This window comes from Drosophila virilis, chromosome 4, assembly GCF_030788295.1.
Source record: "Drosophila virilis strain 15010-1051.87 chromosome 4, Dvir_AGI_RSII-ME, whole genome shotgun sequence".
Classification (NCBI taxonomy): domain Eukaryota; kingdom Metazoa; phylum Arthropoda; class Insecta; order Diptera; family Drosophilidae; genus Drosophila; species Drosophila virilis.
The window spans coordinates 26,810,454-26,823,730 of record NC_091546.1 but is presented as its reverse complement, the minus strand read 5'-3'; the positions used below and the strand labels follow the sequence as shown (position 1 = coordinate 26,823,730).

Below are 13,277 nucleotides of genomic sequence, written 5' to 3'. Positions count from 1 at the left end.
CTGGTATTTTTTAAAACATTGAACAAATTTATCGATATGTATTGCTGCCGGTATAAGCATGTTTTTGACTTACTATCGATAGAGACGAAAAGACAGAACAATTCAAAACATAACTATTGTATTCAATTATCTTTTGAACTAGTTCAAAATTTATTAAAAATCAAGTCGCTTTAAGACAGTAACATTGCATTGTTGAAGTATTTTACAATTTTTGAATTTATCAGTTATATGTGCTTAATTATTGGAACAACAAACATATTTCATATATTGCAAAAGTTGTCGAAAAATTAAATTTATGATCTTATTTTTGAAGTGTATTTTTTTCAAATATATGATTAAGAGAACATTTTTGAAATCCTTCTAACATATTTTTCTAGTTCCGTTGAAGAACTGAGTTCAACCGTTCAAATTCTGGTGAACGAACAAATCGTTCATTTAGTTCAAGACGTCTTGTTCATTTTGGAATTTAAAGTCATATTGTTGCGGATTTTGTCTGTTATTTGTTTAATAAGTTGTTAAAGTTGACAAATCAGGAATGGAAGGCAATGTTTACTCAAAGAAGAAGTCCAAGAGAGATACTTTTAAGGAGTTAGCAGAAAACTTTGAGCAGTTGGTTAGACACCCGGATCGATATCTAAAGTTAGTTTATGTTGTTTCAACAGTGCACGTGTTGCTAATATGAATATATTTTTCCTTGTTGTAGGCCCCAAACGGAGTCCATTGAGGCTGTATATCAGCTAATACAGCAAACATATAGCGTGTGCATTGGAAGCAATGTGGATAGTAACCAAGACTACCCGTCCAAGCTTGTCTTGGAAGATATGGACGATGAACAAATCTGGCAACAGCTTGAGATGCGAAATAATTCTGTGCTGGGACATCTATCAAAACAAACTGCCCAGCTTATGAACATAGGGGAACAGCATTTGGGCATCGAACTGGACGATGATGAGGATCCGAACGAGCAGACAAGTGAGCAAGAGAGCATGGAGGAGAAAGCCGAAGATGAGGAGCATCAATCAGAGCTGGAGGATTCTGATAATAGTGATAAAGAGAAGTCAACAACGAAATCCAACCAAATCAAGGCGAAGCGGTCCAAAAAGGGCAGAAGTTCTGTGGTCGATGACACATTTTTCAAATTGGATGAAATGAAGCAGTTTTTGGAACAGGAAGATGCTAAAGAGATGCGGAAGCACAAAAATAATAATTCGGTTGACGAAACTGACGAAATTAATCATTTCGCTGAAGACTTTGGTGTCCTCGAGGATTCAGACGATGACGAGGATGGCGCAAATGCGACCTTTGGCGATTTCTTCGAGATGGATGATGAACTGCAGGAAAAGGCTCACAAACTTAAAGCAGCTACGGAAAAGGACTATTTTAATGAAAGCGAAAGCGAGCATGATGAAGAAGACAATGAGCCAAATAATGATGACTCTAAGGAGGATCTAGCGAGCGAAATCGACGAAGCTGACTTTGTGGCCCAAAGTGGTGTGCAACCTGCTGGTGATCTCGAGTCGGAGTCCAACCGAGAAAGCTCCGACGATGAGACTGAGGAGCCCGCAATGGAGGCACAGTCGTCTAATGAAATGCGGGAGGCGCGGCTGCTGCAGCGCATACGAGACTATGAGGATGTGGTGCTAGGCGAGAAGCCGTGGCAGCTGAAAGGAGAAGTGCAAGCAGGAAATCGACCCCAGAACTCACTGCTTGAGGAGATACTCGAATTTGACTCCGCGGCACGACCCTCAGCTCCACTTACCGATGAGCAAAATCGCACAATCGAGGACATAATCAAGCAGCGCATACGCGACAAGGCCTGGGACGATGTGGAGCGTACGGTGCGACCGGTCCACACTCCACAGGAATACCGCAAGCAACTTGTGCTCGATCAGGAAAAGTCAAAGCAGTCGCTGGCCCAAATTTATGAGCAGCAATACCATCGCGAGCTGGAAAAGTTGAATCCCAATCGTGATGATGAAAGCGCGGCGCCGGAGCCAAAGGAGCATCAAGAAATTAAACGTGCAATGCGCTCACTATTCCTCAAGCTTGATGCACTTTCCAACTTCCATTTCACACCCAAGCCAGTAGCGCCCGAAGCTAAAATTGTAACTAACACACCCGCCGTCCAGATGGAAGAGGTTGCCCCACTGGCAGTCAGCGATGTCAAGCTTCTGGCTCCAGAGGAGGTATACCGTGGTCCCAAGCACACTCCGCTGGGCAAGACAGAGCGCACACGCACCGACAAAAACCGCGAGCGTCGAAAGAAGAAGCAAAAACAGCGCGCTATCAATACAACAATCGAACAGCGAGAACAACAGCGCGCCAAGGCGGGCAAGGCGCCTACGCAACGAGAAACAAACTCTAAGCTGCTTAAAACTATAACCAAAAGTCGCAATGTACATAAGGTTGGTCGCTAGCAAGCAAACTTATAAACTATAATTTATATTTATGTATTTAATAACTAAATTGCAGATCACCATGAGCAACGACCAGGGCGCACTGAAATCCTCAAAGGCATTCTTTAATAAACTGCAGGACAAAACATCGTCCACGTCAGCTTCCACTGGCAGTAAACGTCCCAAAAAGGCTACTTCTGAAGTCAATGCAAAAAAACTGAAACTGTAACCACATAAATTACTTTTAAATGATAATTATATACATAAATTATCAAATTTATTACATTTTATTTATTTACACTCTGTCTCACGACAATAAGTAAATTTATCTACATATCTACATAAAATTAACAAGAATAGAAAGTTTCCAGCGAAACCTACTATTATATTTTACTTAATTTGTATGTAAGCTTAGAGTTCTACTTATTTCAAGTATTTATCAGGGAGATCGAGAATATGCGCTCTTTTAAGTCTTCTTACTTCTAGACTATTATCTGTTAGATTCAAGGCGAGGCTATTTTGGTGTTTGTGAAGTCTATCAATGTATCTAAATACCTATTTGATTAATATCTTCTTTTACATAAGGAATTTGTAAAGGTGTAGAAATCAATCCACACAGTCTAGAGTATGGCTTTAGAGAGGCTAACTTTGTTTTCTAGGCTAGTTTGAGGTTTTCGGTCTAACAGCCAGGACATTTGTTGTGTCTTTAATTTAAGTTGCTGCCGTTTTGCCTTTATATGATTTTTCCATGTGGGTCTCCGATCGAGAGCAAGCCAAGATGCTTCACTGGGCTGCTTTGCGGAACCGCCCTTTCTTAAAGTAAAAGTTATTTGGACGTAATATTGCAACAGTTGTGTTATTAGAGTTTTAGTTTTCATGACGTCGAAATAAGGCGCGCAGCATTCGTCACGTGCCAATAAATGAGTCGCATCCCAAGTTTCTGCAGCTACGCTGGGTTTCTAGGAAACTATAATTTGAGGCACCATGGGAGATGGCACGCGTCGAGCAGTCCAAATTTTGTGGGCGTGTGTATTCCCAAGGACATGGCCTGGGGCAATTAGGCACTTGTGCCATCGCAAAATTGGGATATTTTTAGTCGACCTTTAAAGTAATAGGAGTATGATAATCCTATTTAAGGCGTGCGAATGACGCACACATATTTCTGCGCAGAACGTGGCTTTTATATATTATAAAGCATTTTACTTTAACAGAAATACCTTTTGCTATATAGAAATAGAAATAGTGTTAGTACGATGCATATTTAAGTGTACGTTGTGCAGCACTGTTGCAATAATCGAAACTATGTTAACGATATTTAAGAAAACGATAACGATTAGGCACTTTTTGTTCGATAATTTTGTACACTGCACGTGTTGTTCAGCGAATTTTGTATTCAATTTTTATTGCATTTGAAAATCAGTCATGGTTAAAGTACAAAAACCGCTGCCAAAATCTTTAAAGAAGAAAACAAAAGATGACGGTGTTTCTAAGGAAAAACAAAAGGTTAACAAAGGCAAACTTACATCAAAAGCAAAACAATCTGCCGCAATTACAGTTGACGCCAAAAACATGAAAACCATTCTGGAGGGAAAGAAATCAAAAGCAATTGAAGCCAAGCTCAAAGATGTCAAGCTGCCACAGAAGTCTAAGCCAGCCAAGAAGCCGTTGGTTTTGGCACCACCAGAATCGCCGGTTGCTCCAAAAGTTGCCAAAAAGGCGGTGCCGGCAGCTGCCCCCAAAGTGACAAAAACACTTAAAATTAACAAGAACGAAAAGGAACCAATATTGAAATCCGTGGAGAAGCCGAAGCCTAAAACACAAGCGGCAATTAACAAGAAATCCGAAAAGGAAGATAATAAGACTGCTGCATTAACTACAAGGAGTTCTAAGAAGCAGCCACCGTTGGCAAAAGAACCAAAAGTAGCACAAAAGAAACTCGGCGAAAAGAAAAAGGCTAAACTGACTACCAAAAAACTGTCAAAGGCTGTAGGAAATAAAAATGTAAAAGAAATGGGTGCAAAAAAACCAATTGCCGTAAAAAAGAAGGCACAGAAAGACGTGGAGCTAAACTATGAGTTAAATCCGTTTGACGAGGATAAATTTCATGAAATTGTCAGCGAATCAAATGTGCACAAGGTGTGCTCTGCGCTGATGAGCCAGGTGGCCGAGGAGGTGAAAAACCACAAAGCGAAACCCATTTTTAGCGACTACCGCTATATGCTACAGGTGTGCTGCTATAAGATACCCAGCTGCCCGAAGCGAGTAGCTAAGCTGGCGCTGAAGCACTCGCTAGTCGGAGCCGAGGATGACGTTGCCCTGATTGTGACTGACCTGCAGCGCGGAGCGCGCTGTGACTATGAGCCGACTGTGCAGCACTATGAGGATTTGTTGCGGGAGCATAACGTCGATCAGCGTTTAACGGTAGTGCCGTTTAATCGCTTACGCAACGATATGGGCACTTTTGAGGCTAAGCGCAAGTTCCTAAATAGCTATGACTACTTACTCTGCGACGGACGCATATCCGGCCAGGCTAGCGCTTTTCTCGGCAAGGTGAGTTACATGTTACTTGCCACATTCCCTGTTACAGCTACGTTAATCGTTATCCAATATTGTATGTAGGCTACACAGAAGCCCCGCAATGTGCTGCACGCGGTTCGTCTGAGCAAAGTTGACCAGTTGTCGAAGGAGATTGCGCGCGCTCTCTGCCGAACTGCTTACAGACAGCTGCGGAAGGGTGATCTAACAACCATACCAGTGGGCAATCATGAGCACAGCGGTCAAGAGCTTACAGAGAATATTCTGTTCGTCATCCAGCAGCTGCAGCAACAGTACCCTGGCGGGCTGGCCAACATACGCTCGATGTATTTAAAGATTGATATTGTCGGAACAACGGCGCTGCCCTTATACATCAGCATGTGTGCTCCGCCCGCGGACACGCCGTACGTAGTTGGTCCACGGGAGCAGCGGATGCTTAAGTTGAAGAAACAGGCGAATGAGGTGCTAACAAAGTTCGCATTAACCAAGGACGTTGGCTTCGTCAAGTTAACTTCGGATCAGGTGAAGCGCAAAGCAGAGCTTCGCGAGAAGCGTAATGCTCTAAAAGCTGCGGATTCAAAGGAAGTAGACGAGGAGACCGATGTACCGCCAAAAAAAGTACGCAAAACTTCGGCACTGAAAAAGGTGAAAGTAGCTAACGAATCTGATGACCAATAAAGGAGTAAGAAAGGAAGACGATGATCCTGAGGAAAATCAAGACAATTAACTGAAGCTTCAGTGCTCTTTATATGTCTTAATTTTTTTATTTTTGATATACAAACTACATAAAGTACAGTTTATATAATTGGATGCGTTTTAAGTAATAAAGAATTAGTTGATGTAAGGAGGCTGAATATGGGTTCACCTGTCGGTCAATACAACTAGGGAAGCGTATAGGTTGCTGTTTTTATTATTACAAGCGCGAAACTTTAGATTACATAAAGAAGCCATGATAAAAATACTGGCTTTCCTTTGCTTTAGATGAGTTGCAATAAATTCATGTTTCACCCCGGCTCAACAATAACTTGTTAGAATTGTGAATACGCTTTTTTTTATTTAACTTTTTTTTAGCTTACTCTTGCGGAAGCTGCAAGAATCTTGTAAATTCTCCAAATTATTTGTCGCAATGTTTATTCCAAAAAAATGTACTGCGAGTTGACCTTAATGGGGTCCTGCCAAAGCTGGATATAGAAGTCTCTAGCAGAGCAAAAATTCTAGCATTGGAGCAGGAAATTGAATGGATGGAAGAGGCTTAGAAGTGAGGACAGTAGACAGACTATGTAAAAATGTTAGTACCCACGATCAGAGAGTATTAAATAATTATCTTTGTACCTGAAGAAAAACCCATTAAGTAGTGCGCTAGATTTAATTCGCAAACGCGAATTGTACATATGTGCATAATACAGTCGAACGAGTGTGGTTGTTAATTTTTATTCATATCCATTTTTATGTCCACAAAGTGAATATAATAATGACATCATATAATAAAGATGATGGGTGTAAATGTAGGAATACATTTTTTTTTTATTTTTCAGAATATCCGGACCAAACTCTGCATCTGCTAGTTTCACTATGCTCTTTACATAATTTTATCAAAATGTGAGCACTATTTGTCGAAAATTAAGTTCTTGTATGAACAACTTTTTTCTCAATAAAAAATATTTTTTCCAAGTCCGGCATTTATTATTTTCCCTTTGCTGCTTAAACATGATGAGGATCTTATATTTATATTGTATAGTTCTATAGGTCGAGAAATGGGTTGAATTTTTGTATGGCAAACCATTCTGTTATCTAATAGTGTTACAAGGGTATTAAAAGTACACCTTTCTAATTGTCTATGGAACAGATATTTGATATAAAAATTAATGCTTATTTTCATCGGATACAATCGGATACACTTAAGCTCGATAAAAATTAAGAATAATGTCCAGTCCAAAAGCACCATATGGGCAATATATGCATATAAGTCGATGTCCTGGAAATTTAAAGGACTTATGCCAACAGGACAACATGACATGAGCTGGCTTTGGCTTTGGCTTTGGCTTTTGCTTTTGCTTTGTGTGCTCGTGGTCGTTGCTGTCCATAACATCAAAATATGCACATGCCACACAGTTGGTAGCCATAACGTATAAATTTACAAAATATGACAACACTTTCGCCGCGGGCGTTCCTTGTCATGGTAAAGTGAAATGCACTCCACTGCACTGTGTGTGTGATGATTTCCATGAGATTCGACTAACGCGTGCATAAAATAAGTTGGTCTAATACATAAATTAGCTTTTCCGACGCAATATTCCAAGTTCTGACGTCAAATGTTGATTATTACGCCAGACAAAAGTCTTTGAAGTTTTTGATGGATGGACCAGAACTCATGTTAATTCAAGGTCAAAAGGTCAAGCTGCCATATTTATATGCTCATAATGATGAACAGATACATGCCAAAAGTCACCTTAGACTTGCATAAGTCCTTTTACTTAATTAGCCTAATGCTCTTCCTTAACGTGTTTCCCAACTTTGACAGTTGATAATGTGAGCCCAACATACTTATATACATATGTTGGCACAAACATATATAACGATGTGTGTCCATACATATGTGTGTGCTTGCATGTATGTATGTTCTATTAACTGACGAGGTGTCGGCAATGATAATACGCCGGGGATTTCAAATCACGTTTATTTCAGTTTACGGACATTTGGCGCTGACCACGTCGTCGACGGCCTTGGCAAAAACATTGTAAAGCTTTTATCAGTCGCATTGTCATATGTGGGTCCCCCCCAACTTCCTGCCATAAACAGATTTTGAGCTTCGAGTAAGCATCGTATCGTGACACGAAACTCCACGACTAGCACGAAATACTTTTGCCAAAAAAAAAGAGATTATAGGTTAACTCTTAAGAACTTTAGTCGAGTGCCAGTCCGATTTGAATTCTTAAAATCTAAAAATATTGTCCAATATGTTTTATTTTAACTTATTTTTGCATAGTATAAATACTTAGGTGCTTCCAAACTCGCTGCTTCTTCCGCCTGCGTCCCTTTCTTGAAAATTAAATGTTGAATAACTTCCCGTTTGTTATCCTTCATGAAATGTAAAGTGGATAAATATGCATCAGTTTTTTTTAATTTGGTTGGAATAAGAAAGGTATCGAAAAAGTGAAATATCTATTAACCGACATCTTATAATTCCATATCTTATAGTTCTTATCTTATAAGTTTAATGCCTTTTTTTAAGCACTTCGAGTGGGCCCCAAATATTAGCCATATTATTAGTGCAGCCTTAAACTGAAGATCATTTTAAAGCTTTCTTAACAAAAGTCTGCCAATTGAATGGCAGCAGAGGTCTAAAGGTGTTGAACCATTTTTTTTTTTTACAAAAAATCATATTTGCACTGGCTGACAAGAGATTCTCTTGTAAGTTTCATCAAGAGAAACAACACTAAGTTAAATATTGACGCATTTGTAAGCATTTGTATTTTAACCAAGGATAACTTGATAAACAGCAAGATTTTCATACACACACATATTTTTTTGACATACCGTTTCGATGGCAGCTATACTACAGACAGACATGGCTATATCCACTCGGTTTTTGATACTTATTAAATATATGTATACTTTACCGGGACCGGAAATGTCTCCATACTTCTACGTTGAAACACATATTCATTCAGTACTTATGTAGAGCTCTGAAAGTAAGTAAAAAATCGGACAAAACGTAACGATTTTCACTCTGATTTTGCGAAAAATGTGAAACACGTCTCAAATGATTTTTCATATAGATCCTTTTTCATTTCCACAAAGGAGGAATGGATTTTCGAAAAAGTGTTAAACATACCTTAAGTGATTTTGAACAAAGATCTTTAAAATTGAGCTTGAATCAAATAAAAGTTTCATACAAACGGCTTTCGCGACTTTTTTTTCCGAAAGTCTCCCCGTCGTAACGTGCACCTTTATCACAGAAGGTAACTACAGTAAACCCACAATCACTCAATCATTCAACAAACAGTTATATAAATTTAGATATATGTAGATATAATATTTATATATACATATAAAATGTATAATATTTAAAATATATATGTATATATAAGTCGCATTAGCTCACCATTGTTAAGCTGAAAAGTATAAATAAATCTGCCTCATTTATTCATTGCGGTTCGCATAAGGTTGATGTGAGTGTGCATATAAATTTAAGTAAACTTAAGACAATCTGAGAAAAAAAAAACATTTATTCTCAAACTGAATGTGACTGAGTACTGAGTACAAGAAAATTCACAAAATATTTAACATGGAAAACATTGTGATTCGGTCTCACGGTCGGCAAGTATTACATAATATCTTAATATGTTATGATTATTGTTATTGTTGTTATCATTATTATTATTATTATCATTATTATTATTATTATTATTATTATTACTATTATTATTATTATTATTATTATCATTATCATTATCATTATTATTATTATTATTATTATTATTATTATTATTATTATTATTATTATTATTATTATTATTAATATTTATTTATTAATATTAATGGGTGGGGGGAAATTTAACAGAAAATTTATTCATTTTCAAGGACTTTATTAAAATTAATTAGACAGGCTTTATGAAAAATTCATCAATCTTGGATGGAAAATGCGTGTCAAAGGTTTAATGAACTAAAGTTTGTTTTCCGGCCTCAAGATTTTCTCCAAGACGAACAACGGCTACTGGTTCGTTGATTTCAACTTTTGGTTCTTACTCAATGAACTTTAACTGGGTGAAAAAAAAATTAAGTAGCTTAAAGTTGTAATCTGCAAATTTGACAACGGCCCGACGTTGCCGTTACCCCCTAGTTATTATTATAATTGTAAAAACAGTATTATAATCAACATTTTATAGCATCACGCATTTTGTATTTTCAGATTAAAGCTGGTTCATAAATCAGCTATATTTTCCAATCATCAGCTAAGGTGATTGAAAGCGGGCATGAAAAGCGATTTATAATTGATCTTCGTTTGCAGATGTTAACCCTATTAAAACAAAGGAAATAACTCTTAACTAAAAATATTATACTATGTGGACGTAGATAGTGCTTAAATAAAATGCTAAATTGTTTCTCAAGCACACCGAACACTATATCATTGTACTCAATGGTACTCAGTGGAAAAAAATACATTTTATTATTTTAATCATCGAAAATGTATGAAAAGTAGTTCTATATTTTCACAATGAAATCAAAGAACCTCGACTAATCATCAAAATTATTTTTGTCGGTAATATTAAACAATTAACAATAAGTAAATTGAACACAAGTAAGAGGTTCTAGTCGGGTGCTCCCGACTAGGGGATACCCTGAACCCTCTTCTTCCAACATCAAATGCATATATATATTCAATTTTAGAAGCTATATGTCAAGTTTGGGTCTCAAGCTCTTATTATTTACCAAAATTGCCCAAAAAACAGGATATCGGTTTCGATTTTTATCGATTGCTTGGAAACGGAGTAAGTTATCGATTATCAGAACAAACTCGATCTGCGCAAGCACTAGGAGCACTTACATCTAAAATTTCAAGTCTATAGCTCTTATATGTTCTGAGATCCTTGCGTTCATACATACGGACGGACGGACGGACAGACAGACGGACATGGCTAGATCGACTCGGCTATTGATGCTGATCAAGAATATATTTACTTTATGGGGTCGGAAATGCTTCCTTCTGCCTGTTACAAACATTTGGATGTTGTACAAATACAATATTCCCTTATACCCATTTTGAATGGGTTCAGGGTATAAAAAGAGATTCGGATGGAAAGCCAAGGAAACTGTTATTTGAACCAAATCATGATGGAAACTTTAAACAACTGAAGCTTGCTTCAGTTGGGTGAGTCTGCCGTTGAGATATGTACTTCTTCTTCCATTAACTTACTAGTTCGACTTTTATTTAAACTTTCCAGCTATACCTTTAAAAATGTTTGGCTATTCTTCAATAATAAACAGGGTGAAAGCTTTCATCAAACCGCTGCAGCAACACAGCTCCGAATACTTGCTTGGACGGGTTTCAAGTAAATAAACATGAACTACAGGCTCGAAAGGCTGAAAAGCCGGCGAGCGCCAGTAAAGATGTCACTTCCTTAATGTCCTTGGTCATAGCAAAACGACTGCTGTCTTCTCTTTGTCAGGCCAGGTTGGTTCTCCCTCAATAATATGGCTACATGTGTGGCTCCAGAACCAACTTGGTTTCTGCGTATTATTATATCCTGCGACGTGGCCTAAATAATAATGTTGTTCGTATAAAGCTTTATAACATCAGAGTGGACCAAAGGCGCTTTATTAAACTCGAAAAGCTATTCTTTTATTGACGATTTGCTTTTGCTTTTCAAGGCTCATTATGGTAAACCATTTAAGCTGCTGCAGCTTCTCCAATATCTCTTCCATGATGGGCACAGGAAAATAATCCATAATCATGTCGCTTAACTTTCCTGTAGCCTATGTGATCTTGTTGTGTACCATCTTTCTTTTCTACAAGGAAAACTTGACTACATCCTTGCTCGAGCTGTTTACTTATAGCGCTAGACTAGTCTGCTGCTAGTCGACTGGGTAAATGCTGAAACGGTTTGATCACTCCGTTCTATCTATCTTTCTATCTTCTAAATCTAAATTCAGTTACGTCATATATAAGAGCATAGTCATCTATCGACATGCTCCAGCATTTCGAATGTGTATAGCATACTTGCTGGTCATCATGGTGAACAACAAAAAAGACACAGCCACCACTTTCTCTCCCAGGTCTGGTAACTGCCCACCTGTCTACCTAGGCGGAGCTGTAATACCAGAAGAGACGACGCAAAAATACCTTGGCATGCCTTTCGACAGGAGTTTAACTTAGAGAGCTCACCTTTTACAGAAAATAATGGAAGTCGTAAGTACTCGGTCAAAGCTCCTTGTCTACAAGGCAATTATCAAACCGATTTCGACTGAAGGCGTTCAGTTATGGGGCACTGCCAGCCGAAGCAACCTAAGGTTAATTCAGGTTTTTTAAAACAAGGCACTGCCCATCGTTTCCAATGCACATATAAACCATGACAACGCTTCCATCCACAGTCTTCTCAAGATCCCATGGGTCAGTGACGAGATAGCCAACAACTGCAGCAGATACCTGTATAGGCTCCACCTGCACAACAACAACAGCAACAACCTATCACTTGGCCTGCTGGACAACAGCAACACCACCCGCTGGATCTTTCAAGGGAACAAAATAATTCAATTATTCCCCCTCACAGCACTCACCAACCACCGTCCACTAATTAAACATCGACATAAATTACAAGACAATTATAACATTTGATACAACTTTTAAAATTTGTCGACGCGTGACAGATTTAAAAAAAAAGGTTAAAAAAAAAAAATACTTGCAAGTCGGACATATTTTAAATTAAAATAATAATAATGAACAAACGAAACTTTTTGATACAAGCATTTACCAACAGGGCATTGTAATTGATCTGAGCACAAGGGATGACTTAACACTTGTGGTTCATCTCCAATTTGTTAGCCGCAACTTCTGCTTTAAGATGTGCCTTAAAATACTTTCACGTTTCTTATGCTCTTCACCAGACTGTTTTTGATTATGGCCCAATCTGAACCTCAGTTCACGAGACAGTCAACTTAAATTTAATTTATCTAAACTTTTTCAATGCAACTGCAAACGGTAAACGGATTTATTTATACTAAAGACAGCCCTACATAATTTGGTTATGGTCCAAAGTTGATACGAATCGAAATCGTATTTCAAGGCTCTGAAGAATTTACAGTATTATATTGCATACTTGTGCGCGTTTTTATGTCGAAACCATTTACAAAGTAGCTTATGATAAAAGTATCTTCAACATACCTCGCGGATGCTAATTTTATTCATCAGTGATGTCTTCTTCTATGCTTTATATAAATACATAAATACACGATAAATGCTATTCCGATATTGCCAAAATATTGTCCATATGTGAGAAGCACAGAAATCTCGACATTCTTGAGTTTGTTTAGTTAGAAACAAACAAACAACACAATACTTCAACTACAATGCTATTATCTATTAAGATACGATTTTCAATGCTTGACCCACTGTAGACTTGGCTAAACTTCACAAAAATAAAACCCATTACCTTGTGCTCATAGATGTTTAATGTCAACAGATAAGTAAAAGGTTGTATAACAAAAAAAAATTGTCTGACTAGATGAAATTGATAGCCCCGCTCTTAAAGGGATTAAGTATGAATAAACATGTACGAAATGGTTTGATGCCAAATATTAAACATATTGTACAATGCTAATTAGATAACGACGATAATTAGCTTGCCA

General features: G+C 37.9%; 2 protein-coding genes across 2 annotated transcripts; both read left to right on the top strand.

The window, feature by feature from the left end:
• Positions 1 to 382: 382 nt before the first annotated feature.
• LOC6634372 (U3 small nucleolar ribonucleoprotein protein MPP10) lies at positions 383 to 2,696 on the top strand. Its single transcript, XM_002057530.4, has 3 exons — positions 383 to 639; positions 704 to 2,405; positions 2,473 to 2,696. The coding sequence occupies exons 1-3, from the start codon at positions 536 to 538 to the stop codon at positions 2,623 to 2,625; spliced, it is 1,959 nt and encodes a 652-aa protein (XP_002057566.1). The 5' UTR covers positions 383 to 535; the 3' UTR covers positions 2,626 to 2,696.
• Positions 2,697 to 3,741: 1,045 nt separating this feature from the next.
• Positions 3,742 to 5,825, top strand: LOC6634373 (ribosomal L1 domain-containing protein CG13096). Its single transcript, XM_002057531.4, has 2 exons — positions 3,742 to 4,946; positions 5,016 to 5,825. The coding sequence occupies exons 1-2, from the start codon at positions 3,819 to 3,821 to the stop codon at positions 5,607 to 5,609; spliced, it is 1,722 nt and encodes a 573-aa protein (XP_002057567.2). The 5' UTR covers positions 3,742 to 3,818; the 3' UTR covers positions 5,610 to 5,825.
• The last annotated feature ends 7,452 nt before the right edge of the window (positions 5,826 to 13,277 follow it).